Source organism: Artemia franciscana, chromosome 7 (genome assembly GCF_032884065.1).
Source record: "Artemia franciscana chromosome 7, ASM3288406v1, whole genome shotgun sequence".
Taxonomy (NCBI): domain Eukaryota; kingdom Metazoa; phylum Arthropoda; class Branchiopoda; order Anostraca; family Artemiidae; genus Artemia; species Artemia franciscana.
Window position 1 is genome coordinate 36,613,434 of NC_088869.1, and position 26,452 is coordinate 36,639,885.

The 26,452-nt window shown below is 36.0% G+C and overlaps 1 protein-coding gene across 1 annotated transcript in view; it reads right to left on the reverse strand.

Moving 5' to 3' along the window:
• LOC136029219 (uncharacterized) overlaps positions 1-26,452 on the reverse strand; it is a 65,369-nt gene that overhangs the window by 2,901 nt on the left and 36,016 nt on the right. The window contains exons 4-6 of the mRNA XM_065707425.1: positions 23,120-25,354; positions 9,052-9,901; positions 5,017-5,134 (exon numbers count right to left, since the gene is read on the reverse strand). Of these exons, the coding sequence (XP_065563497.1) occupies positions 5,017-5,134; positions 9,052-9,901; positions 23,120-25,354 (3,203 nt within the window). The remainder of the gene's footprint in view (positions 1-5,016; positions 5,135-9,051; positions 9,902-23,119; positions 25,355-26,452) is intronic.

Here is a 26,452-nt window from a genome sequence, read left to right on the forward strand (position 1 = left end):
TTCCAAAAAGTACGTTGATTCGTAAAAACCCAAGGTGGGCCATTTTACTAGGATATAAGTAGATTTTTGTCCAAACTATATTTTTTCTTCAAAAAATACCATTTGTTTTTGATAGGGCCTTTTTATTCAAATAAGTGACTTAGAGCCCGGGAGGTCTTTGAATTTTATTTGATATTTTTTGATTGTCTTGGTCTTTTTCAATTTTTGAATATTAGATTTGGTCCTTGTCTCAATAATGATACGATCAAAAGATTGAAAGTTTCGATCAAAAAACTTCTTGAAAATAGACTTAATTTGATTGAAATCACTTTTTCCAAGATAAGACCTGGTGATAACGTTTATCTTTCAGTACAAACTGTATATATTGTAAAGTTAACCATATGGCATAATTAGACGTACCCTATAGTCAAACAGTTCGTGGTAACGAACAGTAGTACGGAGCAGTGTTTCCACTATGGGGATTTCCCCCTTAAAATGGGGATTTTTCAAGTTTTTTAGGGGCGAGATTTTTGTTCAGGGATTTGGGGATTTTCTAGGGACTTTTCCTCTCCCATGGACTTCTAGGGAAATTTTTGGGGGTTTTCCTTTAATTTGTTCATCATCATCATCTTCTTGATCAGAGAATCAGGATAATTTGATTTAGGATGTTTCCTTGCGAATTGAACTTGGAATCACAGAGAAGAACTTCTTCAGTTGCTCAAAAATTTTTAACACCGCAGAGATTTTGAGATGTACAGGAGTCCTAAGTAACAAACTAGCAACAAAGAACTGTTTGAAACAGTTCCATGCTGATGTGGGCTTCAAACAATAATTTCAGCTTGGACTGTTCTCGATTTATGAAGTCAATATGGTTTGTCATTTTTGAGTTGTTTTTTCATAAGATTATTTGGTACACAGCATGTCATTCTTTTACAGGTCAGATAAATAAGGTTATAATTTATTTTGATTGTTTTATAGGGTACGTAGTTGTTCTTACTGTAGTAAATTTTTTTTGACAAACATTGCATGTACGATTCTTTTTCTCCACAGTAATTGTATGATGTTTACGATTTTTGTGTAAAATCAAAAAACTTGAAATCGAACTTGTAGCCAGCTTTATAAGTACTGAAGTCAAACAGTTCGTGGTAACGAACTGTAGTAAGGAGCGACCCGGCTCAATAGTAACCAAAACTCTAAAAAAAGGAAGTTTGATACCAATACCTACATCAAAAGAATCGCATTTCAATACTGATGTTAAATATATAAGTTTCATCAAGTTTAGTCTTATCCATCAAAAGTTACGAGCCTGAGAAAATTTGCGCTATTATAGAAAATAGGAGGAAACGCCCCCTAGAAGTCATAGAATCTTAACGAAAATCACACCATCAGATTCAGCGTATCAGAGAACCCTGCTGTAGAAGTTTCAAGCTCCTATCTACAAAAATGTGGAATTTTGTATTTTTTGACAGAAGGCAGATCACGGATGCGTGTTTATTTGTTGTTTTTTTTTTGTTTTTTTTTTTCCAGGAGTGATCGTATCGACCCAGTTGTCCTAGAATGTTGCAAGAGGGCTCATTCTAACGGAAATGAAAAGTTCTAGTGCCCTTTTTAAGTGACCAAAAAAATTGGAGGGCACCTAGGCCCCCTCCCACGCTAATTATTTTACCAAAGTCAACGGATCAAAATTCTGAGATAGCCATTTTATTCAGCGTAGTCGAAAAACCTTATAACTATGTCTTTGGGGAATACTTACTCCCCCACAGTCCCCGTGGGAGGGGCAACAAGTTACAAACTTTGACCTGTGCTTACATATAGTAATGGTTATTGGGAAGTGTACAGGTGTTTTCAGGAGGATTTTTTTTGGTTTGGGGGAGGGGTTGAGAAGAGGGGGATATGCTGGGGGAACTTTCCATCGATAATTTGTCACGGGGGAAGAAAATCTCCATGAAGGGAGCGCAGGATTTACTAGTATTATTTAAAAAAAATGAAAAAATAAATATGCAAAAGTTCTTTCAGCTGGAAGTAAAGAACAGCATTAAAACTTAAAACAAACAGAAATTATTACCCATATGAGGGGCTCACCTCCTCCTAATACCTCGCTCTTTACGCTAAAGCATTTTTAGTAATTTCAACTATTTATTCTACGGCTTTTGTGATTCTGGGGTCATTCTTAACGAATTGGGACAAAATTTAAGCTTTAGTGTAAAGAGCGAGGATCTGACAAGGGGGCGAACCCCCTCATATATGTAATAAAAATATGAGAATACAAAAGTTCTTTACGTAAGCTAACTTATAAGTTACGTAAATCTTTTACTAATAAAAATATTCGTAAAAAATTAAAAGTTCTAGTTGCCTTTTTAATTAACCAAAAAATCGGAGGGCAACTAGGCTTCCTCCCCCGCTCTTTTTTTTTCAAAATCATTCGATCGAAATTATGATAAAGCCATTTAGCCAAAAAAAAAATGCAAATTTCGTTTTAATTATTCCTCTGCGGAGAGCCAAAATCAAAACATGCATTGATTCAAAAATGTTCAGAAATTAAATAAAAAAACAAGATTTTTTCACTGAAAGTAAGGAGCGACATTAAAACTTAAAACGAACAGAAATTACTTCGTATATGAAAGAGGCTGCTTCCTCATCAACGCCCCGCTCTTTACGCTAAAGTTTTTTACTGTTTTAAAAAGAAGAATTGAGAGAAATAGTCAAACTTTAGCGTAAAGAGCGGGGCGTTGATGAGGAAGCAGCCTCTTTCATATACGAAGTAATTTCTGTTCGTTTTAAGTTTTAATGTCGCTCCTTACTTTCAGTTAAAAAAACTTGTTTTTTTTATTTAATGAATAAAAGAGGTAGGCTATAACTATTCGAACACCTCTTTTACTGTTTCATTACCCTAGTTTTTAACAGACAAACAAACAGCCATTTTTTAAAAACAATGGCACATGTAGGAATAAATGGATTGTGCGTTTTTGGAAAACCTACGTACCCAGGGGAAAATCAGGGGAAAACCCCTTGAAAGCGTTTACTTGGGTCCGAACAAGCTGCACAGGTGTTCCATATCAAAGCAGTAGGCCAGATACAGAAAAAGGTTCCATTTCGAAGACGACATTTACAAATATGCTGAAATGGTTGACCCAGTGTCAGCTAGCCTCTCTGCTACCTTTTGTTAGGAAGTATGGACAGATCCCATGAGACGAAACCAAAACCGAGCAGGAGTGGAAGAGGCAGAGCCTCATCGATATTGAAAACGTCAAAACAATGGATGCCGTGACCTGCTGGTGTTTGGCATCCGTGAAAAAAAAAGCTGCCGGAACAGAATTTTTATCCTAACCTGAAACCGGCAGTATCATTTATTTCCACTGTTTCATTTTAAAATGTCAATGTCAAGAAGTTTTTGAGTACTGTAAAAGTAGTAAAAACTGACCGTCAGAATAAATTGAAAACATAAATTTTGAGGGGGATTCTAAAAACAAAATATGAAAAGAAAAGGGCTCAAGAAAGTGTGGAATGTGAAGATGATTAGTTACTTCACCACATGAGAACGGTGAAAGCTTCAGCCACCATACAAAAAATGTTGAAGACACATCAGGGGAAGGTCTGATTACGTTTTACAGGTTACGATTGAACAGCATTAAAAATTTTGTACTGTAATCTACATTACAGCATTACATTTTCTTTTCTATTTGCTTAATATTATTTGAAGTATATTTGAAGCTATTTGTATTTAGCTGATGATTAAAAAGCACTTTAAACGGCATGACAAGACATTCTATTATGGTAGTGATAGTCAGACTTCAATCTAAGAAGCCAAAATATGTTACCTTTCAATGGTACACGTAAAATGAGATAGGGATAAGTGGCTCAGGGAGTACTTAGAAAATGGAAAATTTTTAGGAATTTTGGAACTGAAGATGGGGATTTCTAGGGATTTTTCAGCTCTTTATTAGGGATTTAAAAAATGAGAAAGTGGAAACACTGGTAAGGAGCGACCCGGCTCGATAGTAATCGAAACTCTAAAAAACAGAATTTTGATACCAATTTTGATCATAAGAATTGTATTTTATGCTGATTTTAAATATATAAGTTTCATCAAGTTTAGTTTTACCCCTCAAAAGTTAAGAGGCTGAGAAAATTTGCCCTATTTCCGAAAAAAGGGAGAAACAGCCCCTAAAAGTCATAGAATCTTAGTGAAAGTCACACAATCAGATTTAGCGTATCAGAGAACCCAACTGTAGATGTTTCACGCGCATACCTGCAAAAAAGTGGAATTTGTATTTTTTTTTTTTTTTTTTTTTTGCCAAAACAAAGATCATGGATGCGTGTTTTTTTTCCAGGGGTGATTGTATTGACCCCGTAGTCCTGGAATGTTTCAGGAGGGCTTATTTTAACGGAAATTAAAAGTTTTAGGGTTCTTTTTAAGTGACCAAAAAATTGGAGGGCAAATAGGCCTCCTCCCACGCTCTTTTTTTCCCAAGTCACCGGATCAAAATTTTGAGATGAGCGGGGCGTTGAGAAGGGTACATCCCCTGATCATGGATGCGTGTTTTTTTCCAGGGGTGATTGTATTGACCCCGTAGTCCTGGAATGTTCCAGGAGGGCTTATTTTAACGGAAATTAAAAGTTTTAGGGTTCTTTTTAAGTGACCAAAAATTGGAGGGCAAATAGGCCCCCTCCCACGCTCTTTTTTTCCCAAGTCACCGGATCACAATTTTGAGATAGTGTAAAGAGCGGGGCGTTGAGAAGGGTACATCCCCTTTCATATAAAGAATATCTGTTTGTATTGAGTTTTAGTGTTGCTCCTTACTCTCAGTTAAAAAACTTGTTTTATTTATTTTTAAGTAAAAAAGCCATCCAATTTTTAAATCATAAATTTAGTTTATATCTCATATTTTTTTTTCTTTTTTGTCTCTCTTATTTTGATGAAATCAATTTTTTTGTCAAATCCGGTTCTAAATGCTTAAGAAATGACCCATTGCCAGACTTTACTTTGTTTAGAAATAACTTTTTAGTTGTCGTGCCTGATTTGAAAAAGTAACGTACCTGATCTGATCCAGGAGATTCTAAGTCAACATCGAAATGAGTGGAGGAAAGAAGGGTTTGAGCTGAACCATCAAAAAGCGCTTGCTGATCATCCAAAAAAGCATCAGCTGAAGAGGAACTAAGAAATATTCTTGTCAGTAATATTATTAACTGTAAAATACAATTCTGCCTTCCGAAATCCAAATATATTATGCAGATCAATTACAATACAAGATAAATCACAAAAGGTTAAAAGCTTACATATATCAGTTGGTGAAGTCTATTTACTTCTTCTCTTTTAATTTTGTCGATTTAGATCTCAATAAATGTTATGTCAAAAGTGGATGTGGCTCAAATTTTGCATGCACAGATTTTGCATATAATTCTTTGAACTACTAGATTCCAAAATGCTGTAACCAAAGTTCAAATACAAGAAAAAATCAACAAATCTCCCATTTCCAAAACTTCTAAGCACTTGAAAACCAAAACAAAGAAAATAATGACACTAATGAAGATATTGCATAATCATTGGGCGTGTTAACAAATGCAACCCTTGTAATGGACAGATTATTCTAAGTTAGGCTTTTGATTGAAGCAGTGTATTCTAATACTCTAAAGTTTATGACTCTCCTTAAGAATTTCGAGTGGAAATCCGACATTAACAGTAATAGTAACTTGACCAATAGAAAAAATGACACCGTTATTTCGAAAATACTATTATTGTTAGTGTGAGAGTTTTTGTTATTTGATTGTTAGTGTTCCTTACTATTATTATTGATTTATTTTATTAGTACTTTTAAGCAAACTAAAAAATTTAAGTTCCTTTAAATACAGGTGAGGTTATCGTCATCCCCAACTTCCTCTTCAGCCCTTTATTATAAAGTTCAGTTTTGTGCATAATGAAAATAATACACAATTCCAAACTTGTACTTATTTTATCACAATAGTTAGACAATGGTTGTATCTATTTAAATGTGTTTGGTTTAAAATATTTAGCAATTTTAAAATCCTAAAAACTGTGATTTTTCCAGTTTAAATACTTAGAAAGGTAACATGTAAAAGAAAATGTATGAAATGTTGATTGAATGCTTAGGAACGCTGCTTCCTCACGGCTTTTTAACTCAGAATAAACATATTCCATAGCTAGTGCTTACTTATTGTCTCAGTTTTTAAGTTGTACACCCAATTTCACACAATTTTACTTTTTCTCTGTCTCTTTTAATACGATATAGAAATAATTTTTTTCTATTCTTTTGTATGTATTTGTAGTGTTAATAAAGGCTGACTGAGAAATGCTCAATATCTTTTTTTTATTTTTAAGCACTTGTATTTTGTAGTTTATTAGGTCGCACCTGACCAGTTATTTAACTTTTTTTTCTCCTCGACCAGTTGAGGGTTAAGGTACAATTCTTTCTTGAGTATGTTATGGCTCGTTATTTTTCTGCTGTTTTACGGTTTTTTAGCATAAGAGAGACTTTTCTATTATTCTATGGCTTGCATTAATTTTAATCCATCCACCAAAGCACGGAATAAACAAATTACTTTAATTATTGTTTACCCTGAAAGTGCGCTGAAAGTAGGCAAAAAGAATGCGAAAATATAAAAATCTTCTTTTTTAAAGTATGTTTAGATAGTTATATTTTGGAGGCAACGTTAAAATTAAAGGCTACACCTTTCTCAACCCTAGCTCTTTACGCTAAGTTTTAAAATTCTTGAAAAATGCTTCTGATTCATCGATCATTGCGTTTAGGAGTTGGTCTTACACAATTGTGACAAAAATTCAAGCTTCAGCATGAAGAGCAAGGGTTGGGGAAGTGTAGCGTCCCTCATATACGAAAAATTTCTGTTCATTTGAAGTTTTGAACTTCATCTTACTTACAGTTGAAAAAGAATGCTTTTTGGTTAATTTCTGACCGATTTTCGCATCATACTAAGAAATCCCCCCTCCCCCGTGTAAAGCTCCCCCCGGAAACTGTCCTCTCAGCAGGAATTTTAACAGGGGAAATCCTCCCCAACACAAAATTCACCCCCCAAAAATTTTGTATATTTCACAGTAACAAATACTATCCGTGAACAGGAGTAGAGATCTAGGTTATATTTACCTTGCCGCTATACGCCTTTAATAGGCATTACACAGTCCCTCAGTCACAAAGTCAAGGTCATTGGGGGAAAACCCAGGCATGTTTTCGTCAGCAAAACAAAAATTCCTGGGTTTTTCCCATGACCTTGACTTTGGAATTGAGGGATTACGTACTCCCTATTAAAGGCATATAGCGGCAAGGTCAATGTAACCTAGATCTCTACTAACAAAGTCTGATTAAAGCTTTGATGTTTCTAAGCCCAAGTGTTTTTGCCACTTCGTTTTTGAAAGTTTTTCTGAGAAATTCCCGAAAACTCGAGGACAATGGAAGTACCGAACAGAACATAACGCGATGAGCCGAAAATAATGAAAGAGATAGGTGATACCGAACTCTTAGTCACCCTTCTTGGGAAGCATTCGACAGTTCATAAGTGGCATCGGAATTTCTGTCCTGTTTTAAATTCAATTTTCTGCGAATAGGCAGTGCAGAGGCGGTGTGCACCTGGCAGTTTGATGATAGATCACATCAGTCTTGTATTTTTTAAGAAAAAAAAAACTTCGTGATAACTTGTTGCGCCCTCTGGCATTGTAAGCCCCTAGTCTATACCTAATGAGCCTATTGATAAATCTGGGTCTGTATACGAAGAATAGGCAACTTGTGTAACTTACAGCCCAAACCCAACAGCCCAAGACTACGGGGGTCATGCTATCCACAAAGGCGTGGTTATTCGATTTTTAAACTATGCTGGATTAAATGGCTATTTAAAAAATTTGATAGGATGTCCGAAGAGCATTGGGGCGTAAGAGCGGAGGTAGTCACCCTCTAATGTTTTGGCTGGATGCTGGATCTGGCGTCGTGATTTTCATTCAGATTACCTGACTTTTTGGGGTGTTTCCCCTCTTTTTCTAAAATAAGGCACATTTCCTCAGGCTCGTAGCTTTTGATAGGTAACATTAAATTTATTAAATTTTATATACTTGAACCCAGCACAAAATGCCAATTATGTTGATGTATCTATTGTTATCACAATCCCATCTTCTAGAATTTCGGTTACTATTGGACAGAGTCACTCCTAACACATCCGAGACAGAGTTTACTGCGGAATGTTTGAAAAGTCTAAGAAATATCACAATTTTTGGTTCAGTTGAATGAAATATTTCTGTGCAATGGATCTGATGATACAAGAACTTTTAATTTTTGGCGCAAATTGTAGGCTTGTAGCTGTTGGCTTTTGTATAAGCCCATGTTTCTTAGGGACCCTAGATAACCGAAATTTTCGGACAAAATTAGTCTTTTAATTTTTTGTTGATTGAATAATTGACTAAAACAATAAAAAAGGTTTAATTGATGAATGTTAGGTTATAACAGCATAGGTCAGAAAAGCTACAACTCTTTATAGAGCAGAAATTCCGCTGCGAATGAGAACAAAATGATATTTTTGCAGGGAAAAGCTACTAAAATTATTTTTATTTTTGTAATATTTTCCCAAGATATATTTCAGATATTGCTGACGAAAAATATAACACAAGAAAAGGTAAATAGCAATGAATTCAAGTATTTTAGTTGAAGCACATTTTTTTCGGGGGGGGGGGGGGGAGGATAGGATCAAATGCACCCCTCCATGTCTCCCCAAAAGAAACACAGAGTTAAAATCCTCCCCTTGAAACTCAATGAATTATATATTATTTTTTTCTAATTCCCTTTTCCAAGCTGTTATATATAAATTTGTCTCGTGATAAGGGGGGCAAAAAAAATTTAATAAATATGTCGAATTACGTGTAAAAAAACAAATTACAAGAAAAGAAATACACGTTAGTCGAAAATAATGGGGGGGGGGCGTAAAATGGCTTCTAGACAAAATTCAAAACAAAACTCTTAAAACACCTGACTTAGATCAGGGTGTCATATATATATTGTAAAATATTATTTATATAGGAGTGTTCAAAATGCTCAAGCCAAATAATTTTTTTTTTACCTTAGTACAGAGCTACGGTCAGGAAGAGATTCATTGTCACTATATGATCCGTCTTCTAGAAGACCAATTTCACTGGTGTGTGAGCCGTTATCATTGTTTGCTGAACAGATTGAATAGTCCCCGGGAGACAAAACTGAAGTTATGGGCTTTGTGTAGAAGTTAGTCACTCCTGTCCCTGGGATTTTATTTTTGGTAAAATTTGCAGTATTGGCAGCGAACGATTGCTGAGCAGATAATTTTCTTACTAGTTTCGGTTGCTCTTCTAGTTCTTCCAGGTTTAACCAATTTCTATCATGCAATGCTTCCGGCTTTACCTCATTTGTCTGTTCTATAGGAAGGTGAATTACGTCAAGAGGCTTCTGTTTATCTTCGTCGAGAGAATTTTGTGTGACATAGATTTTTATTGACTTTAATCCATTTTGAGCAAATTTAGTCCAGTCAAATGTTTCTTTGATACTTCTCTGTTTGGATAACTGGGGGTTCTCTTCCAAACTTTCTTCACGAATTTGTGGCAAATTTATTTTTATACCTTCTCCATTTCTGCTTTTTACATTTCTTGTGTATGCGTCAAATGATGGCGGACTTTTAAGCGTTCCCCGTGGTCTATCCAATCTTCTAGTTTCTTTGAACTGAGCAATACGCATACGAATGGGAATAATTGGCTTAGCAAGAGGCATCTCTTGTGGAAGAGTTGTTGGTACGAATGGCAATTCGCCTTCGAATGAATCACTTAGGACTAAATTCTCCACTTCAGGGTCAACTGAGCTTAATACTACAACTTCTTCTTGTTCATGTAGAATTTCTTGGTGTGGTATAGGTTGATCTTCTACATCACTGGCTTCAGAGTCTCCTATAAAACATTTTAATTTTTAATGTAATGACTAGATATACTTCCAGGGATTTCTGAGAGCATAATTGTATGCAGACAGTTTCTGGATAAGGGAGGAGAAGGGAAGGGTGGGAAGACCCTGCAACCACTTAAAAAGGAAAATGGAGGAGACAAGGTTCGACAATTTTCGTTTATCCAGAAATGTCAAAACTTTTACGGAACTTGAAAATAGAGTAGTTTTAACATCATATTCAACAAAATAGTTTGACTTGATAAAGAGGGACGTGTATTAAAATTATTTTTTTTCTATGGCCACTTTACATAGTACAAGATGGTCATCAGAGTTTGGAAGGGAGACCATGTGATAGGAAATGGAAAGTTTTTGCACCCTTAAAACGGTCAAACGTGATACAAAGACGACGATTCTCCCTTCTGCCCAATGAATCTTTTTGCCTTCGAGCAGCCCAGTAACCACCCATGGCATCAAGTCAAAATTTCGAGATAGCTATGTCACTCAGAATGCTACCTCGTATCTCGTCCCAAAATGCCGTTGCTTTGTTGCCTCTATGTATCCTCATGATTAGACCTTTGTTATTGCACATAACGACTATACTATAAATGAACCCTTTTGTCCTTCAAACCATGCACCTTGTTTGGATTGAACCATACAAAGATTCTCAGTTTATCCGGTTGAAGTGACTAAAATAAGCCCGTGGCTCATAGGTAAACATTTAACTTAACTCAGTTCAAATCAACCGCGTTTAATTCAACCCTTTTAAACTGAACCCCCATTCAACCCGACCCCCGTTCAAATACACACCCACTCAATACAAACCCATGTAACTCAACCCTCGTTTAACCTGACCACCAATCAATTTAAGCCAATTCATCTCAACCTCAGTCGGCCCAAAACTGCTTATTTTAATCCAATTAATCCTAACATTACGCACCTCAATCCTATTCGACACAGCCCCATTCAGCTCAACCACGTTCATCTCAGCCCTCATTCTACTCAATAAACCCTATTTAATTCAATCCCATGAAACCCAACCCCGCTCAGCTCCGTTCCGCCTAACCCAATTCAAATCTATCTCATAAATATTGCCTCATTCTGCTCACACCGTATTTGCATTGAATTTAAAAGTTTGGTTGAATCATATTCGACAACAAAACACCTAATCAAAACTGAATTGTAAAAGGGGGTTGATGGCTTTATTCAAGGGGGGAAGAGGTCCGAAAATACAACCAAGAATTGTCTGTGCCCGATTTTCATAAACTTATGTTCTTACGTCCCTCATACTTTGCAGCATAAAATAAGTACAACTGGAACAACAAGTAAATGACAAGTAAACAAAATATCATTTAATTCAAGCTTTTAACTTGCAAAACAATATGTATCATGAATTGTGTTCACTAAGGGGCTGAGTTGTATCAGGGTTGAGGTAAATGAGATTCAGTTGAATAGGATTAGAATTGAAGGTCGATTGAATTAAACAGGGCTGTATTAAATAAGGGTTAGGTAAAATATGGGTGGAGCTCCTTTACGCCGTTGTTTTTGCTTTCTTCTTCTTCCTGTTCGGGTTATTTTAGAGAAGTTTTGACATAATCTCATCACCAGAATCAAACTCTAGGGGCCTCCAACGGGTCACTGCAACTTAGATCAAACTCTGGGTCCGCATTAAAAGTCAGAGATCAGAATCACAGACTATGGTCACCAGGATTACCAACTTGCACACTTTTATCATGCAGTGCACTCTTTTTATATCATTACACTCTTTTCTTCCACAGACCGGAAATTTACAAAATGATGATAGGAAAAGTGTCAGTGAATTAAAAACTTCAATTTCTGTGTAGTTATTGATTGGTTTCGACTTCTCCTCGATCAACTTTGCAAATACATCAGTAGTATCCCTCTCTGCTTTTAAACGAACCCACATTAACTACTCCTTTCTTCTTTTAATGATTTAAGTTGAAAGCACCTAATAGTTTCTTTAAAAAAAACCTTCAGGGCTTCTTTACTCTAGGATTTCTAAGATTGTTACCAAATAGTATATTTTTAAAAGCCTTCAGGGGCCCTGCCAAATCAGGATTTCTTTGGATGTTACTTAATGGGGAATGTTTAAAAAACCCGCAAGGGCCAGTGCTTGTTTACCTCATGATCTCTTTGGTTGTTATGATTAAAAACCTTCAGACCCTCCATTAAATCAGGGTTTCCTTTAATGAAACCTTCAGGAACCCCCACCCGATCATGTTTCCTTTGGATGTTACGTCATAGGGTTAGGATATGACCTAATAGAGGGTGTTTTCTTCAGGATGCAAATGCTACCTAATAGTTCAGCGAAAACGAAGTTTAGCCAGGTCTCGTTGAAGTAAGGATGCTAGGGCTGTTTTAAAAAGTTTAAAAAAAAAAACATTATTAGTTTTAATTCTCGCATTTTAATGTAAGTTTATTTATATATAATTTTTTTTTTTCTCTCTCTCTCTCTCTCTCTTTCTCGTATTGTGCTGAAGACAGCCCTTGGACATAGGGCCGAAATATTCACAGATTCGATTTCTAATGTCTTTAAAAGGTTTTCCCTATTGTTTCAACTTTGTATTTGAATCAATTGACTATCCGAAAATTTTCAAACGAACCCAATCTATATCTATTTTTCTTCGTGAAACTTGTTGTAGGTTAATTGTTTCGTGAAACTTGATGTATTTTTATTTTATCTTCATGAAAGTTGCATTATGTTGATTTTTTGTTCCTGAAACTAGTTGCACATTGATTTTTTCTTTGTTCATGAAACCTGTTGCATGTTTATTATTTCTTCGTGAAACTTGTTGCATGTTAGTTTTTTATCGTGAAACTTCTTGTACTTTTATTTTTTCTTTGTGAAACTCTGTTGTACCTTGATTTTTCTTTCATGAAACTTATTTTATCTTGCTATTTTTCTTTGTGAAACATGTTGCATGTTGGTGTTTTCTTCTGTTAATGAAATTTGTTGCATGCTGATTTTTGTTCGTGAAACATAAATTATGGTAAGTTTTTCCCATAAAACTTGTTATATGCTGATTTATATGAAGCTTCTAACATATTTTTTCGTGAAACGTGATGCGTGTTAAAAATGTTGTATGGAGATTGTTGCTTCAGGAAACTTAATGTATCTTGATTTATGTCTTCGAGAAACTTGTTTTATTTTTATCTCATCTTAGTAAACCGTGTTGCATGTTGACTTTTCTATTCATGAAGCTTTTAAATTGATTTTTTCTCCCCGTAAAACCGGTTTTGTTCGTGAAACTTGCTGTATGTTGATTTTTGTTCTTGAAACTTAATTTATCTTGATATTTTTTTTTCATGAAAATTATTGTACATGATTTACTCTTTCATGAAGACTCCTTCATGACTTACCATGATAATTTTTATTCGTGAAACTTCCTACTTGTTGCTTTTTCTTCGTAAAACATGATGCATGCTATTTTTGTTCGTGAAACTTGCTGCATGTGCATCATATCTAGAGGAAACTTAATGTATCTTGATTTATGTCTTCGAGAAACTTCTGACATAAATCATGATATATTAAGTTTCTTGAAGAAATTTTCCACATGGAACAAATTTCACTAGCAAAAAATCAGCATGCATCATGTATCACGAAGAAAAACCAACATTCACCAAGTTTGATTAAGAAAAAAATCATGATAAATTAAGTTTCACGAAAGAATAAATCATGATACAACAGATTTCACGAAGGAAATATCGAGACAAATTAATGTTTACGACAAATAATCAGCATGCAACAAGTTCCACAAACAAAATCGGTTTCACAAAGAAAAATATCAGAGCCCAAGTTTCACACAGAGAAAAGTCAACATGCAACAAGTTTCATGAAGAAAAAATAAAAATATGGCAATTTGTTCGAAGAAATAAATCAAGATACATTAAGTCTCTTGAAGAAATAATCCATAAGCAGCAAATTTCACGAACAAAAATCATTATGCATCATATTTTACTAAGAAAAAACTAACATGCAAGAAGTTTCATGAAGAAAAATATCATGGTAAATTAAGTTTCATAAATGCTTAACATAGACATTTATCGTAGCCAGAAAGACTGTACCAGAACATAGCGGCGTTTTCAGCTATTTTGTAGTGCAAAACAAAAATTCTATCCAAAATAAGGCCAAAACGGCTATAGTGTGAAAATTCACACTACAGCAGTTAACCGATTTAGTTAACAGACTAACCGATTTAACCGATTTAGAATTATCCAAAATCTATACGCATATTGAGCCTCGTGTTTCAGAGGCAGTAATGTCTTACAGTAGCGTATTTGTTTCTAAAGGTGCCAGTCCTAACAAATAAGGGTTAATATGGGCATTTATTTTAGCAAAAAATACTGTCCCCCAGCAAAGTGGTGTTTTCAGCCATTTTGTGATGCAAAACAGGAATTGTAGCAATAAAAAGTCAAAAAAGCAATTGCTTGAACATTGTGAGATATTTGATTGACTTAGTATTATCGAAGACCCATATTCATATTCAGCTTCGAGTTTCAGAGACAGTAAAGCCGTACGGTGGCGCATTCATTTTTAAAAGATGCAGGTAATCCTACAAAACAAACGTCTAACATAGACACGTATTTTAGCCAAAAAGACTGTCCCAGAGCAAAGTGGTGTTTTCAAACATTCTGTGGTGCAAATTAACAATTAAAGTCAAAATAAATCCAAAAAGCTTTTGTGTGAAAATTCTGGGATAGTTTATTGATTTAGAATCACCAAAAACCTGTACGCAAATTGAGCCTTGAGTTTCAGAAATAGTAATGCCATACAGAAGTGAATTTGTTTTAAAAGGTGTAGGTAGTACTACAAAACAAACAGTTAACGTAGACATTTATTACAGCCAAAAAGACTTTCCTACAGCACACATGCATCCGTGATCTTTTTATGGCACTTGGTATTAACCAAGTGACATATAGCAGTCGCCAATTCTGTCGGTCTGTCTGTCGGTCTGTCGGTCCCGGTTTTGCTACTTTAGGCACTTCCAGGTAAGCTAGGACGATGAAATTTGGCAAGCGTATCAGGGACCGGACCAGATTAAATTAGAAATAGTCTTTTTCCCGATTTGACCATCTGGGGGGGAGTGGGGGCCCGGTTAATTCGCAGAAAATAGAAAAAATGAAGTATTTTTAACTTATCAGCGGGTGATTGGATCTTAATTAAATTTGATTTTTGGAATGATATTGTGTCTCAGAGCTCATATTTTAAATCCCGACCGGATCTGATGACATTGGGGGGAGTTGGAGGGGGAGGACGATGAAATTTGGCAAACGTATCAGGGACCGGACCAGATTAAATTAGAAATAGTCGTTTTCCCGATTTGACCATCTGGGGGGGGGAGTAGGGGCCTGTTAATTCGGAAAGAATAGAAAAAATGAAGTATTTTTAACTTATGAGCGGGTGATTGGATCTTAATGAAATTTGATGTTTGGAATGATATCGTGTCTCAGAGATCTTATTTTAAATCCCGACTGGGTCTGATGACATTGGGGGGAGTTGGAGGGGGGGAAACCTAAAATCTTGGATCTAAAATCTAAAAACCACTTAGAGTGGAGGGATCGGGATGAAACTTGATGGGAAAAATAAGCGCAAGTCCCAGATACATGATTGACGTAATCGGAACTGATTTGCTCTCTTTGGGGTAGTTGGGGGGGGAGTAATTCTTAAAAATTAGAAAAATGAGGTATTTTCAACTTACGAACGGGTGATCGGATCTCAATAAAATTTGATGTTTAGAAGGATATTATGTCTTAGAGCTCTTATTTTAAATCCCGACCGGATCTGGTGATGGGGGCGGGGAGTTGGGAGGGGGAAACCTAAAACTTGGAAAACACTTAGAGTGGAGGGATCGGGATGAAACATGGTGGGAAAAATAAACACAAGTCCTAGATAGATGATTGACATAAACGGAACGGATCCGCTCTCTTTTGGGTAGTTGGGGGGAGGGGGTATTTCTGAAAAAAAATGAGGTATTTTTAACTTACGAACGGGTGATCAGATCTCAATGAAATTTGATATTTAGAAGGATATCGTGGCTCAGAGCTCTTATTTTAAACCCGACCGGATCTGGTGACATTGGGGGGGAGTTGGGAGGGAGAAACCTAAAAATTGGAAAACACTTAGAGTGGAGGGATCGGGATGAAACTTGGTGGAAAAAAACACGAGTCCTAGATACATGATTGACATAACCAGAACGGATCCGCTCTCTTTGGGGTAGTTGGGGGGGGGTTAATTCTGAAAAATTAGAAAAAATGAGGTACTTTTAACTTACGAACGGGTGATTGGATCTCCATGAAATTTGATTTTTAAAAGGATATCGTGTCTCAAAGCTCTTATTTTAAATCCTGACCGGATCTGGTGACATTGGGGGAAGTTTGGGGTGGGGAAACCTAAAATGATGAGAAACGCTTAGATTGGAGGGATTGGGATGAAACTTGGTTGGAAAAATAAGCAGAAGTCTTGCATACGTGATTTACATAATTGGAATGGATCCGCTCAATTGCGGGGGGGGGGGGGGTTATTCTGAAAAATAAGAAACATGACGTATTTTTAACTTACGAAGGAGTGATCGGATCTTCATGAAACTTCATATTTAGAAGGACCTCGTAACTCCGATATCTTATTTTAAATCTAAACCGGATCAAGCGTAATTGGGGGGGGGGGGCAGTTGGGGGGGGACCGGAAATCTTAGAAAATACTTAAAGCGGTGAGATCAGGATGAAACTGGATGGGAAGAATAGAAACCTGTCTAAGATACGTGACTGACATAACTGGATCGGATCTGCTCTCTTTGGTGGAATTGGGGGGGGGGGTAATTTTGGAAATTGAGGCATTTGTAACTTACGAAAGGGTGACCAGATCTTAATGAAATTTGATATTTAGAAGGATCTTGTGCTTTAAAGTTCTAATTTCAAATTCCGAACAGATCCTGTGACATTCGGGGGAGTTGGAGGGGGGAAGCGGAATTCTTGGAAAACATGAAAATTGGAGTATTTATATCTTACGAATAGATGATCGGATCGTAATGAAATTTGGTTTTTAGAAGGAATTCATGTCTCAGAGCTCTTATTTCAAATCCCGACCAGATCTTTTGACATTGTGGGGATTTAGAGGGGGAAATCTTGGAAAAACACTTGGAGTGTAGGAATCGGGATGAAGCTTGGTGGATAGAATAAACAAATGTCCTTGATACGTGATTGACAGAATCGTACTGGATTCGCTCTCTTTGGGGGAGTTGGGGGAAGGGGTTCAGTGATTTGGCGAGTCCGGTGCTTCTGGACGTGCTAGGGCGATGAAAATTGGTAGGCGTGTCAGGGAGCTGCACAATTTGACTTGATAAAGTCGTTTTCCCAGATTCGACCATCTGGGGGGCAAAAGGGAGAGGAAAAATTAGAAAAAATTAGGTATTTATAACTTACGAGTGGGTGATCGGATCTTAATGAATTTTGATATTTAGAAGGACTTTGTGACTCAGAGCTCTTATTTTAAATCTTGACCGGCATTAAGCCTCTTATTTTCCTTTTTAAATCAATCTATTGATTCATAGAATTTTGTTAGAGCTCATACCATATGATCTCTTGGCTCTTAGCTCTTCTCGCCTCGTCACAAGTGCCATATGAGCTCTTAGCTCTTGTTTCTAGCAAAAAAATACAAATTTTTTTTGGTTATAGGAGCATTGTAAAACGTGAAGTAAAGCGTAGATAAAACTTTACAGAAATAGTAATGCCGTACAGAAGTGAATTTGTTTTAAAAGGTGTAGGTAGTAGCACAAAACAAACAGTTAACGTAGACATTTATTACAGCCAAAAAGACTTTCCTACAGCACACACGCATCCGTGATCTTTTTTCTAGCAAAAAAATACAATTTTTTTTTGGTTATAGGAGCATTGTAAAACGTGAAGTAAACGTAGATAAAACTTTACCTCTAATAACAAGCCTCCCCCCTCTGCAATTAGTTGGTAGGATCCCCGCCATTTTTCATTCATGGTTCTTTTTACTTATATTTTATCCTTCATAAGGTTTTTTCAAGTTTTGTTTCTTTCATTTTTGAGTTTAGATTGCTCTTTTCTGTGTTTTAATAATCCTTGTAATTTTTTTATTAATAAAATTTTTATGTACAAAAGAATTTTCCATCTTTTACATATATTGATCCAGTTTAAAACTTAAAAAGGTAATCATTTACACAATTTAATCATCTTGTAGAGCATGTATATTGGTTTGCTTGTTCAAGAATGCCCTTAATAGAAGTGTAAAATTCTGTGTATTGAAGAGGAAAACAAAGACTTTTGATCATGTATGAAGGTGTACTATATTCTACCTACAATGATACTCTTAGTTTTATTTCATTTCCGATAGCACGTTTAAGTTTCAACAGAGTAAAAGACTCTATTACTAAAAAAAATACGCTTAGAGCAGCCCACATTGCTACCTGATAACACTCCATAAAAGTATTACTTAACCTGCAGGTGCATACCAAATTTAAGCAATTTCTAGTTTTCGATTTTCTCCTCTGCGTGTCAATTTTTGCAGCCATATGGGAACATGGAATTCATCTAATCATTATAGTATTCGCCAACGCGGAATAGGTAGACATATAAAATGTATTAGCTTAATAGAAATATTAAAAAGACTCTCTTGATTCAGCTATCTAGCGCTCCATTCTGTTGAGGGGGAATCTCTTTTGAGTTCTAATGTGCACAAAAATCCTTAGTTAATAACTGCTCCCTGAGAAAAAAACATGTTGATAGAAAATAAAATCTTTTAAAATGTTATGTATCATCCCACGTGCACATCGTCATTACGTAACTCCCACGTATATGCCTCCCTCCGTTACTACCGGGGGTTCCCGGCTTTAATCGTGGACTCTAACAAGTCCTATTACGTAACAGCCAAAAGTAAACAAAACCCATTACGCAGTAAGCACCTGCTGGGTGGAATTACTCGCTAGTGCCCTCCGGTGGTTAGGTTCGGGGTCTGATTAAATTGAATGCTAGGGCCTCGATGGATTTGAATGCTACGGCCTCTAGTGAAATTAGATGAAAGGACTCCCAGTGGTTATGATAGGGGGCTCGGTGAAATTGAATGCTATGGGACCTAATGGAATCAGATGCTAGGGCCCCATTATGATTGGTTGCTAGTGGGCCCCCGTTGGAATAGGATTCTAGAGGGCCTAGTGGAATTACTATTTAGAGTCCGGCGTCCTGAAGGATCCCCCACTAGTGGACTCTGAAGGTTTTTTAAGAATCAAAGAAACTGTTGAGTAACGTTTGCATCCTGAAGAAAACACCCTCTAATAGGTAACATCCAAACCCTATGACATAACATCCAAAGAAAACATGATTTGGTAGGGGCTCCTAAAGCTTTTTAAAGAAAATCCTGATTTGGCGCGGTCTGAAGGCTTTTAATCATAACAACCAAAGAAATTATGAAGTAACTAGCCCCGGCCCTTTCGTATTTTTAAACACTCTCTACTAGATAACACCCAAAAAATCGTGATTTGGTGGGGCCCTTTAAGGTTCTTTTTTTTTAAACTACTAGGTAACAATCTTAGAAATCCTGGAGCAAAGAGGCCCATTAGGTTTTTTTAAAGAAATTATTAGGTAAGCCCAAAGCCTAGTACGTAAAAATTACCTGCATCTCGAAAAAGATTAACAGCAGCTTCCCCTGAGGGAATCGCCTTTCAACTTAAATCATTAAAGTAAGAAAGGAGTTGTGGTTATGGGTCCATTTAAAAGCAGAGAGGGGTACTACTTGCATCGAAATCAAATGTTTTACCACTTGTATCATTGAGTATTTTTGAAAGATATTGATGTTGTTTTGACACAATAGCAAATTTAAATTATAATCATGCAAGGATAGTAATCTATATAACTTAAGCCAGCAACTGGGACCTTGACCCCTCCAATAGCCTCTTTCTCCCACTGGAAACTCTTTAGCAGAAAGACGTTCATTTTGTTAAAACATAAACAATAATAGGGGGCTTTAATCTATACGATTGAAGGTTGAATTGGTCAACGACCCCCCCCCCCCCAGAGGCTTAAGTGCCATTTACATTTCAGGAAAAACGATGTATATTCTAAACAATGTCTTTATCCTCATTATAAAAACATACATTTTTCACTCGTATAAAGTACATAGAAATAAATTACATACTTTGAAGCCAGAATTAAGTACATACTTGTATTTTAACTCGGCTTGAAGGAAAATTTTCCTCATCTGCCATAATTTCTTCACAAAAATCATTGAAAATTGTTGCACAAATTTGTGGGTGATGAAAATTTTCAACCGAATATTTTGCCTAAAATTCTTCTAATTTTTTTATACGAATCAGGTGTTAAGGAAAAACAAAAAAAACTACAAATACTCTTTAAGGCGAATAGAAGAAGAAAAAGTAAATAATGAAACCAAACTTAAAACGAGCAACAATTCCCCTCAAAAAGCTGGGTTGTCGTTTCCTCAAATCGCCCAATGCGTCTGAGCATCATTTGGATTCTAATGAATACGATGCATATTCTAAACAGTATTTATTTCTCATTAATTAAACAAACCTTTTCCACGAAATATTTAAAAAAAAAGAACGGTATTAAAACCTACAACAAGCATCCACCAATACAATAATCATTTCATATTTAAAAATAATATAAACTATCACAGTTAAAAATAAGCCTTTCGCTCTATCTAAACCTCTAAAATACTGGAGTGTCATTCACTGCCTCTATTTATGAAGAAATTAAATAAAAAAAAACAAATTTTTTTAGCTGAAAGTAAGGAGCGACATTAAAACTTAAAACGAACAGAAATTACTCCGTATATGAAATGGGTTGTCCCCTCCGCAATCCCTCGCTCTTTACGCTAAAGCTTTTAATTGTTTTAAAAAATAGAATTGTGGCAAAGAGTCAAACTTTAGCGTAAAGAGCGAGGGATTGCGGAGGGGACAACCCATTTCATATACGGAGTAATTTCTGTTCGTTTTAAGTTTTAATGTCGCTCCTTACTTTCAGCTAAAAAAATTAGTTTTTTTTTTTTATTTAATTTCTGATCGTTTTTGAATTAATGCATGTTTGGTTTTGGCTCTCCTCACATAAATTATTAAAATGAAATTTGTATATTAATTCTTTTTTTGGCTAAATGGCTTTCTCTTAGTTTCGATCAGACGATTTTGAGAAATAAAGGGTGGAGAAGGAGGTCTAGTTGCCCTCCAATTTTTCGGTTACTTAAGAATGCAACTAGAACTTTTAATTTTTAACGAATGTTTTTATTAGTAAAAAATATACGCAACTTAAGAATTAACTTACGTAACAAACTTTCATAATCTTATATTTTTATTATGTATACGAGGGGGTTTGTACCCTCGTTAATACCTCGCTCTTTACACTAAATCGTAAGTTTTGTCCCAATTCTTTAAGAATGACCCCTGAATCAGAAAGGCCGTAGAATAAATAGTTTAAATTACTAAAAATACTTTAGCATAAAGAACAAGGTATTTATCTCTTCCTAAATACCTCGCCCTTTATGCAAGAGTATTTTTAGAACCCCTCATTTGCGTAATAATCTCTGTTCGTTTTAAGTTTCAATGCTACCCCTTCCTTTCATTTGGAAAAAACGTTTTCATATTTATTTTTCATTGTTTTCTTATAGTAATGCTAGAAAATCCTGCGCCCTTTTCATTGAATTTTTCTTCCCCCATGACAGATTCCTCCAAGGAAAGATCCTCCAACATAGCCCCCTCCCCTCAGCCCCACCCCCAAACAAAATAAAATCCCCCTGAAAACGTCTGTACACTTCCCAATAACCATTACTATATGTAAACACTGGTCAAAGTTTGTAACTTGCAGCCCCTCCCCCAGGGATTGTGGGGGAGTAAGTCATCTCCAAAGACATAGTTATTATGGTTTTCGACTATGCTGAACAAAATGGTTATCTCAAAATTTTGATTTGTTGACTTTGGGGAAAAAATGAGCGTGGGAGGGGGCCTAGATGCCCTCCAATTTTTTTGGTCACTTAAAAAGGGCACTAAAAATTTTCATTTCCGTTAGAATGAGCCCTCTTGCGACATTCTAGGACCACTTGGTCGATACGATGACCCCTGGGAAAAAGAAAAAAACAAACAAACAAATAAACACGCACCCGTGATTTGTCTTCTGGCAAAAAATACGAAATTCCACATTTTTGTAGATAGGAGCTTGAAACTTCTACAGCAGGGTTTTCTGATACGCTGAATCTGATGGTGTCATTTTCGTTAAGGGTGTCATAATTCTACGACTTTTAGGGGGTGTTTCTCCCTATTTTCTTAAATAAGGCAAATTTTTTCAGGCTCGTAACTTTTGATGGGTAAGACTAAACTTGATTAAACTTATATATTTAAAATCAGCATTAAAATGCGATTCTTTTGATGTAGCTATTGATATCAAAATTCAATTTTTTAGAGTTTTGGTTACTATTGACCTGGGTCGCTCCTTACTACAGTTCGTTACCACGAACTGTTTGAAATTATATGGTTACGGTTGAAACGCTGTATCGTGTGCATAGATTATTACTAAAAAGCAGGTAGTGAGAAACAGTTTGTTGGAGGTGTTCTCAGCTCGATTTCTACCTTCATTCATACAGTTTGAAAAGCATGACATGCGTTCAGTCCAAATAAGGTGTTATCTACCGACAATTTCGCCAAAAACAAGGTTAGCAGGGGAGGGGGCATGTGTAATTAGGACTTGGATTGTTTTTACACCAAATCAGGACTCGTCTCAATTTCTGAATACAGTTAAGGTTTATATGTCTTTTTTACTGATTAGTAAAAAAAAAAAAGTAAAAATTAAGTAAAAGCTTGTTTTTTTTCGAGTATAAATTTTGCTTGTTTTGGCACGGAATAATATGCAGCTTGGACCTAGTTTGGATTTACGGGCCTAGGAATCGAAGTATAGATGGTCTAAATCTTTAGAATATTTGATAGATTTTCGGAAAATTATTATTATTTTTTTTAATACTGCATTTCTGACCACTTATGAAGAACTTATTCCGAAAGTTGACTTGCTTTAGAAAATACATAGATGCCGAATTTAACTGACTGAAATATTCATGGCTTCAACAAGCCTCTTTTAATTACCGTTTCATTCTGGTTACCAAGTGAAACTTACTCAAATGAAGCAATGTTCCAAACTTATAGAAAATCCCACTTTTTGTGTAACTCATTTAGAAAAGAGGAATGACTTACCGTCCCTATCAGCATTTGAAATGAAGCTTCCAATGTTCATTTGTGCTTCCCAACTTCTATTATCTGCATCACCTTGAGGTTCAAACGCTGCAAAATTTTCATCAATCTCATTTTTTACTGATAAACCTCCATTTCCGGTAGATTCTAACTCGTCAGGTGATTCCAAGTCAGATTTCGAGGCTGTTGATCCTGTTCTTTTTCTTTTCGACTTAAAAAATTTAAACATTTTGACACCAATACCTTTCTTATTTTCAGGGTTTGAACATTTGACTTCGGAAGTCTTTTCCAGATTTGGAGTTTGAATTACTTGAGGAAATAAGTTTTTACGCGTAAGATGGGGTGTGCTAGGTGCTGAGCCTGTGGTCATGTTTACGTTGGAGATTCCTAGAGGTCGTCGCTGAGCCTGAGGAGATGCTATTGGGGTAGCAGTAGTAGAAGGTGCTTTAATCTTTTCAGGGACCTTAGGACAGGGAACAGGCTTTAAGTTGCTCTTAGATAGGGACTTCTTTTTCTCCCGTTGTAAATTTTCGTCTTGGATAAGAGTATTTGAAGGCAGATCCTTGTCACATGGGTCACTTAAATCTAACTTTTTTGCATTAACATATTCACTTTTAAAGGTTGTAAATACTGAAGGTATTGAATCATGTGCTACAGAGACTTTTGAATTTTCATAGCCATTAATTTTACTGTTCTCTGAGACTGATTTGTCGCTGCAGTTTGTTTCGCTTCCACTGATGTGTGAATCATTTTTAGCTGGAGCACTAGTATTTGTTTCATTGATTGTCATATGGTTAGTTGTGGTCTTTGTTTCTGATGCAGATTTAATGGGGGATTTAGCTTGAAGGTCTTGACACACTTCCTCTCTAATTTCAGAAAAGTTATTTTTTTCTATCTTATTCGCTTCGAGTGTTTTTGGTTTACTGCCATATAAGCTTGTTCCAGTTGTAAAGGATTCTAATGCCTCAGTCATATTTGGTGATGAATGTCCCAAATTTTTCTCGTTTTCGTAAGTTATCTGACCCTCACTTGCTGCAGATTTAGGGCGTTCTTGCTTTCTAATAGACCGAGGGCTAGGTGAGGGAGAACGGGGTTCACGATCGTAGTTGATCGGTTTTGGAAGGCACTTTTTTCCTATTATGGGAGAGGTTTGAAGTATGTTTAAATCATAACCAAGATCTGAAAATTTGGATCCGCAGAATGAAGTTTCATAATTAACCCTTGGCGAATTAGACCGAGATTGAGATGGAGTTTTCTTAGTCTTGTCTACATTCAAGCTATGTCCTCTCTTTGAAATGTCAATTTCGCATGAAATACTATCAGATCGTTCTCTCAGATCATAGTTAAATGTCTCAATTCCTTCCATATGAGCATTTACCTTTTGGATTAAAAGATCAGAATCCAAACATGTGCTGTGTTCAGTTCTAAATCTACTCAACTCTTTGCTAGTTATGGCTGCTGGAGAGGTCGATCTGTTTCTCGGCTCTGTTTCATACTGTACAGGTTGTGGGCTTACTGGTTTTAGTTCGCATTTTACTGGAATGTAGCCATAATCTTCAATGGAGGAATTGTGTCCTGTTAAAAAGGATGTTTCGTACATCCTTTTTGGAGAAGGTGTTCTCATTTTATTTTGTAATCTTTTGCACTTGTCGTCGAAGGTAAATAGTGAACAATCTGCAGGAAGAGTCGCAGACTTTGGAGGAAGTGGACTTACAGGTCTTGATCGAGGCTCAGATTTATAAGAAATTGGTCTAGGACTCGTAGCTCGACTTGGTGTCCGAGATAGAGAAAGAAATGATACATCAGAGTTATCATACTCTGATTCTAACGGTCTAATGCCACAAAAAGAAGTTTCATAGATCATTTTGAAAGGTGAAATTGCTCGTTTAGATGAACTTGAATGTGTCAAAAGGGTTTTTGGTCTCTGTCCATGTTGTCGTACTGATTGAGGACTTGAAGATTGTGATGATACTAATTGATCAAAATTACTATCGGTAGTATCGGATACTTTCCGTGATGGCAGCGAAACATTATCACTGCTGATATCGTCCACACAAGCTATATCGTTATATTCCAGGGGTTTCCTGAGAAGCGGTGTGGATCTTGAATCAATGCTTAGAGTTGGCGATGGCACTGCTGGATTAGGGCTAACTGGTCTTGATCTTGGCTCTGTTATGTATTTTATAGGTTGCCCTTTATAGTTCGAGGGTGTAGGACTCGGGTGGGAGGTACTCATACCTGAAAAAGAAAACAAAGAATGTATTCAAATGACAGAGACACGCAATTTGAAATATTTTATAGCACCACTGAAGATATTCTGGTTCTTTGTATAGCGGTAATCTACGAGTAGTAAACGTTGATTTCTCGTAATTTCCCAAAACATTTATATGCGGCGCCATTAATGACTCTTTTTATTGTGGTATATGCTGCATACCATTTCTTACACTTGTAGTATTCACGCGAATTGAAATTATTGGAATGGAATCTTGGAAAAATAAAGCACTAATTTTAGCTTGCGTATTAAGTTTTACATGATATTTTATCATACGAATACGAAAACTATTTATCGTTTTTAATTCAGGAACATTTCGCTTTTGGTACATTTCATATTATGTCAGTTTACGAGTCGCACCTGAAACCGTAGCTGATAAGATGTGCGAGATAATAATAGAAAAATTTTAAGAATTGTAAAAAACCTTAATACCAAGATTAAGAGCTGTTTTGCTTGGGAAAACTTAGCATCTGGTATTAACTATATATATGAGAAGCAATATTTTAGTAGATGCTTCTGCCGAAAAATTCACATCTCATTTGTCGAAAATAGGATATGCTAATTGCTAGAATAAATGTTAACCCAAATGACAACTTTCACAGAATAACTCAGGGTTAACCTATTGCATTTTCAAGTATGATTTTTAGAACATGTGGTTTAGTGCAAAGGCGCCTTTTTCTTGCGACTGAACGCTATGTTTTCAATTAATTCTGATAACAAAATGCTAAAATACCTATGAGTTCCAAGCACCTTCCAATAGGCTAGAATTGGACAAGAACATCTTTACGATAGGACTCTATGAAGCGTGAGCACATTATATACGTATAGTTCTTAGAAGTAGTATCACCAGTAGAGGGCCAGTGCCCCCTTTGAATACCGATCCGGACACCTTTTTCAACTTCTGTGAGACCCAGATCCGCGTCATAGGGAATGTTTTCTAAGATATACAGGTGTCAGTTTCTTAAAAAATCTAAGGGTTTGGGAAGCACTTTCAGGAAGCCCGGTAAATAAAGATTTCCTTGGGTTTTACAGAACAGTTTCTTTTTAAAAAATGAGAGGTTCAG